Genomic DNA, 6,256 nt, shown 5'->3' with positions numbered 1-6,256 from the left:
GCACTCCCTCCTCCATGTCCCCACATTCTCCAGCCATCGCATGCCACCCTCCCCAGAATACAGGCCTCTTGCAGGCAGGTTTGCAGCCCTGCTGCTGCACCATTCCAGACCACATTTAGACCCTTCCTGATGCCCAGAATGACATGTTGAATTAAAGAAGGAATGAATGGCAGTGGCTTTTAAAAATGAATAGACATTCACTAAACTCTATTTCTAAAGTGCAGACATTTCACTGAACTGATGTGTCCTTAGTTTTTGGATGTACCAGCTGGGACATGTCACTCAGTGTGTGTGTACTTCAGTTGGGGGGGTGGGAAGAAGCTTTCCTTTCAGCACTCTGTTGTTTTCCAGCTAGTAGTTATTTCAGGGCAAGGTGGACAGTGAGCTAAGGTCACCGTGTGTCTTGTGTGTTGTGTTATTAAATAGCTAATCTTGTTTATTGTCCTTTCTCTCAGGAGAGCCTTTCATTAGAAACCTTTGTCCCTGGCCCCCAGGGAGCCTCGCTCTAGCCGGGAGACTCGGGTTTGTGCTGCTCAGAGCAGTCATGTAAGAAGCTAATTTTTGACCATTCATGCCTTTCTAGATGCTGTGAGAGTAGTATTTCAAGGAAGAGGAGGAAAGAGGTGGGCACATCTGCTTTTTCACTAATCATTTGAGATCTTAGGACTAGTAAGAATTATTGTTATTAATTTAAATAATAAATAAAGAGGCAGAACCAGCATTCCATCTCTAAAAAAGACTTTCTACTCATGGTGCTTTTGAGAAGAAACCGTTCTGATAATGGGTCGGCAAAGACTTCGTAGAGCGCCCTTGGTCCCCACTCAGCACAACCAGGCTTTGAGTGGTGACTGTCAGCGAATCCGCTGTCCCTGCACCAGGTTGGCATGCCCCCCCCACCCCGTTTCCTTTTGGATTCATCCCGTAGTCCGGGCTATATCATCCCTTCCCCACCTCACCGCCCCTTCAATACTCATTTTCTCTTTGATTTACTGATAAATGTGCTTTTCTATAAACATTTCCTTAATATAAATTTTCATGTAAATTATGCTTACTTGCATTGTATTGACATTTTAGAATTAGAATCCACTTACCAAGATCGTTATTAAAGATTGTCTTTGCAAAAACCTGCCTATGTTGAATTAATTTAGAATTCTGCTACTTATAACAAAAAAGGACAGACATGAAGAGGATGCATATGTGAAATTATTTTGTCAACTGTAAATTCTTATACAACTATAATGATTTTTTAACAGTTTTGTTTACTTAATTTTATTTATTCATTCATTTATTTAAATTTGACCAGACACACACACACACACACACACACACAAAGAGGGAAAGTGAGAAAGCAAGCCACCCGGTTCGGAACTTGAACTGTGGTTGGCCATGTGTAGTGTCCAGCACCTTAACCACCATGTCACCTGCTGGTCCCCAACTCTAATGATATTGTTATTACAAGTTGAGAATTCCTTATCCAAAATGCCTGGGACTAGAAGTATGTCGGATTTTGAATTATTTCCGGATTTTGGAATATTTACATATATATAATGAGATATCTTGGGAACGGGATCCAAGTCTAAATGTGAAATTTATTTATGTTTCATATATAGTTTATAAACATAGCTGAATGAAATTTTATACAGTTTTTTTGGTTTTGGAGAGATTTTGCTATAAGGCACATGTGCTCACTGAAGAGACAGAGAGACAGAAAGTGAGAAATCACCCCCTAAGGGGGTGACCATGCCACAATCCCTTCCCCTCCAGTCTCCTCTCAGAATTTTGGGTGGGCATGCACGCACATGTGCCTGGCATGAGTGTTAAGCCTCCAAGTCTGGGACTCAAACCACTGTTGACTATGTGGGAGTCCAGCAATGTAACTGTTATGCCATCTGCTGGTCCCAAATCTATTACAACATTTTTATATTGCAGCATTTTGACTGAGACCCAACCCATGAGGTCCAGTAGGGAATTTTCCACTGTGGCATCATGTTGGTACTCAAAAAATTTTGGATTTTGGATTTCATATTTTAAGATTAGGGTATGTTTAACCTGTGTTATTTTTGTCAGGTGGTAAATGCATTTTTGTCTCAAGGCTTCTCTTGCCTTCCACTAGGGCATTATGAAGAATGTAGAAAGAGTGACAGTTCTATTTTCTCCTTAAAGGAAGAAAGGTCATTTCTATTGACTGTTACAAACATGACAGTTTCTATAGCTGAATGGCAGGCAACATGTATTTTGTTTTTAAAAGAATATGGCAAAGCTGATGTAAGATGGCTTTACTTTGATCCCACCATTGTGTCTGTGGAAATTCTGACTGCCGTCCTGGATGGTTCTCTGGCATTGTTCCTCGTTTATGCCATCGTCAAAGAGAAATATTATCGGTAAGTACCCTTCTTCTGTCTTCTTGTAAAGAGCCTTGAGAACTAGCAGGTAGCATAGTAGCTAAGGAACTGGGTTCCCATATGGCCGACTGTGGTTCGAGTCCCAGATCCGGTGGCCTGAAAAATCACACTGGGGGCGTGTGTGTGCATGCCCAAAATCCCAAGAGGAGAAGGGATTGCAGCATAGCCATCTCCCGGGGGGGGGAGGGGGGAGGGTGATTTTCTGACTTTCTCTCTGTCTCTAGCAAACATACACACCTATGACAAAAACAAAACAGAAGAGTAGACGCCTTGGCTGTCTCAAGGCTTAGTGACATTTGTAGTAAGTTGTGACCACATTTATTTGTTAGATAAAAGGTAGAGTAGAAATGATAATTGTTTGGGCCAGTCAGGTGACGTTGTGGTTAAGGCAGCTGGATCACACATGGCTGCGCGGTTCAAGTCCCAAACCCACTAGCTTGAAAATACGCCACGCACCTGTGTTTGCATGCCCAAAATCCTGAGAGGAGAGTGAAGAAGAGATTGCGCTGTGGCCAGCCTCGCAGGAAAGTGCTTTCCCTCTTCTGTCTCTCTCTCTTTCTGTCTCTCTCAAGCAAGTATATGCACCCTATGAAAAACTTAAAAAATAAAAATAAAAATTGTTGGGACCAGCAGTTAGCATAATGGCTATGTTGCTGGACTCCCACATAGTCAACCGTGGTTCGCATCCCGGACCCGGTGGCTTAAAACTCACGTCGGGCGCATGTGCGTGCGTGCCCAAGATCCCGAGAGGAGAATGGAGGAGAAGGGATTGTGGTGTGGCCATCCCCCCTGGGGGGGTTATTTCTCACTTTCTGTCTCTCTGTCTGTCTGTCTGGCGAGCGCACACGTCCTATAGCAATAAATAAATAAATAAGTAAATAAATAAATAAATAAATAAATATTGTTTGTTATTAGATCAAGTCCTGGTGCCGCCTGGGTAATTTTGGAGCATTGAAAATAAAAAATATGAGAAATATGGTTCTAGTAACAACCTAGTTGCTGAAAAGGCAAGAACAGTGTTAACAGTGTCACATGCCTTACCACCAACCTTCGGAACAATAAAAGGGTAATATAATGTTTTCATCCTTTCTCTAAATCACTCAAGAGAACTTCTGTCCCACCTGACACAAAGTAAATTCTCTTACATAATTTTGAGTTAGGCATGAAGGAGAAATCTTGTTCAGAAGCAGGCTGCAAAAGATATGGGGAGGCAGATGGGGAGAAGGAAAAGATGAAAAATTAACCATTCTACCCTTCAGACTCAGAGACTCAACCCTCTTCCTGCCCTCCCTTTTCTTGTCTTTACTTATGAGGTGAATAGACTGCTGCCTGGGGATGAGCCCTTAAACAGTGTCAAGTGGGCATAACCACATTCAGCATTTTTTTTTTTTAAGAATTATTTTTATTTAACTTTATTTATTTATTTATGTATTTTAATTGAGAGAGAGAGAGAGAGAGAGGGAGAGAAAAAGTGAGAAAGCAAGCCAGCAGGTCTGGGATTCAAACCACTGTCAGCCATGTGGGAGACCAGCGCCCTTAACCACCACGCCACCTGCCGGCCCCCTGCATTCAACTTTAAAGTCTCATCATAAAAATCTCAGATTTCAAAAAGGCCTTAAAGGTCATTTAACTCACTGTCTCCCACCTGATTTCACAGAGATAGTTGTTAGTAAATACTAGATTTCTCCCTGATGCTTTGACATAGTCTTGGCTCTGTGCCATGTTTGTGACTTACTGCCTGCTCCCTGTGTTTATTATTTCAACACTTACAATATTTGCACTGGCGAGTACTCACCGTGTGTGAGTGCATACCCAGTGCTCAGCCCTTTCTCTACATGTGTCATTTCATCTCGACAGCACTCTTTGAAGAAGGGGCTATTGGGAACCAGCAGTTAGCGTAATGGCTATGTCGCTGGACTCCCACGTAGTCGACCGCGGTTCGTGTCCCGGACCCGGTGGCTTAAAACTCACAACGGGCGCGTGTGCGTGCGTGCCCAAGATCCCGAGAGGAGAATGGAGGAGAAGGGATTGCGGCGTGACCATCCCCTCTGGGGGGGGATTTCTCGCTTTCTGTCTCTATGTCTCTCTCAGTCTGTCTGGCGAGCGCACACGCCCTACAGTGAAAATCTCTCCAAAAAAAAAAGAGAAGGGACTATTTATTATATATCATAATTTTTTTTTAGAGAGAGATTTTTCCTGTAAGGTGTTTGTGCTCACTGGAGAGGCAGAGAGAGATTGAGAGACAGAAAACAAGAAATCACCCCCTAGGGGGGATGGCCATTCTGCAATCCCTTCTCCTCCCTTCTCCTCTCTGGATTTTGGGTATGCACACACACACACACACGCCCTGTGTGAATTTTAAGTCCCTGGATCCAGGACTTGAACCACAGTCGGGCATGTGATAATCCAGCGACATAACCATTGTACCATCTGCTGGTCCCAATATCCTATTTTATAATAAGTGAAGTAGCAGTTAGTGGAGAGATTCACATCCAGGTTTCAGTTTGCTTGGTCAGCTGTGACCTCTCTAAATCTTCCTAAGGATAGGCCAGGATACCGGAGTTCCTTATTGAACTCTGAGAATAATCTAGAAAGGCCAGTGTTGCTTTTCCAAGGAGAGGATGAGTCTTCATTGATTACATTGGCTTGTCCCATCAAAGGAGCACTAGGTGGATTCTGAGGCCCAGCTTCAGAAAGGTGCTCTGCAATGAAGACTGTGATAATGCAACCCTTAGAGATAAGGTGTCATAATTCAGGCTGTCCAGCTGAGTAGAGCTGGCTGTTTCATTCTTTTTCTAGAGAGATTTTTGCTATAGGATGCACGCATTCACCAGAGAGACAGAAAAATGAGAAATCATCCCCCCGAGGGGATGGCCACACTGTAGTCCCTTCTCCTCCATACTTGGGATTTTGGGCACACACGCACACATACCTGGTGTTTTAAGCTGCCATGTCCAGGACTTGAACCATGGTTGACTACATGGGAGTGCAGCAATGTAACATTACACCATCTGTGGTCCTGGCAGTTTTATTTCTTGTTTCTTTCTCCCTAACAGGCATTTCATACAGATTACCCTATGTGTGTGTGAATTGTATGGTGACTGGATGACCTTCTGCCCAGAGTGGGTTACCGGAAGCCCCAACCTCAACACCAGCAATTGGCTCTACTTCTGGGTCTATCTGGTATTCTTCAATGGTGTGTGGGTTTTAGTCCCAGCACTGTTACTATGGCAATCATGGGTAGAACTCAAGAAAATTCATCACAGAGGAGCCGGTTCAGGAAGAAAGTTCCAGTGAATTTTCAGAATCATAAACACTATTATCTTGCTTTCTGAGCCAGAATAGATTCAACCTTTCTATCTGGTTAAGATGTAGTACATTCCAGTCTACAGTTTCTTTTTATGTTGTTGCTCTGGAACAGCCTGTTTCAAATTGCTTTTAAGGGTGGCAGTTTTTCATGATTTGTTTTTTTTGTTTATTTAATTAGATGACAATAAAGAGAATAAACTTGTAATAATGACACATTTAATTAAATGTTTTTATAGCTGGCATTAATTGTACCACATTAATAAAACCAATTATCTTAGAATACCAAAGAGAGTGTCAGATTAATTTTTTATTCCAAAGAACATATTGTTGCTTCATCTTTTAATCTTTTGCTAGTCTTTTTTAAAAATTTTACCAGAAGGCACGTGCGCTTGTCAGAGAAAGACACAGAGAGGAGAGAGAGAGAAAGAAAGTGAGGAAGCACACCATCACCCCCATGCCCCGCTACCCCCCAGGAGACGGCCATGCCACACTCTCTCCTCTTCCATTCTCCTCTTGAGATTTTGGGCACATACACACACACACAT

The 6,256-nt window shown here is 42.8% G+C and overlaps 1 protein-coding gene across 1 annotated transcript in view; it reads left to right on the top strand.

The window, feature by feature from the left end:
• EBPL (EBP like) overlaps positions 1–5,998 on the top strand; it is a gene marked incomplete at its 5' end in the record, with an annotated part of 29,935 nt that extends 23,937 nt beyond the window's left edge. Inside the window, 2 exons of the mRNA XM_014588211.1 lie at positions 2,247–2,381; positions 5,459–5,998. Coding sequence (XP_014443697.1) covers positions 2,247–2,381; positions 5,459–5,699 — 376 coding nt within the window. The remainder of the gene's footprint in view (positions 1–2,246; positions 2,382–5,458) is intronic.
• Positions 5,999–6,256: the final 258 nt, after the last annotated feature.

Source organism: Tupaia chinensis, unplaced genomic scaffold, assembly GCF_000334495.1.
Source record: "Tupaia chinensis unplaced genomic scaffold, TupChi_1.0 Scaffold000037_20, whole genome shotgun sequence".
Classification (NCBI taxonomy): domain Eukaryota; kingdom Metazoa; phylum Chordata; class Mammalia; order Scandentia; family Tupaiidae; genus Tupaia; species Tupaia belangeri.
The sequence above is the reverse complement of the archived record's forward strand: the minus strand, read 5'-3'. Positions and strand labels throughout refer to the sequence as shown.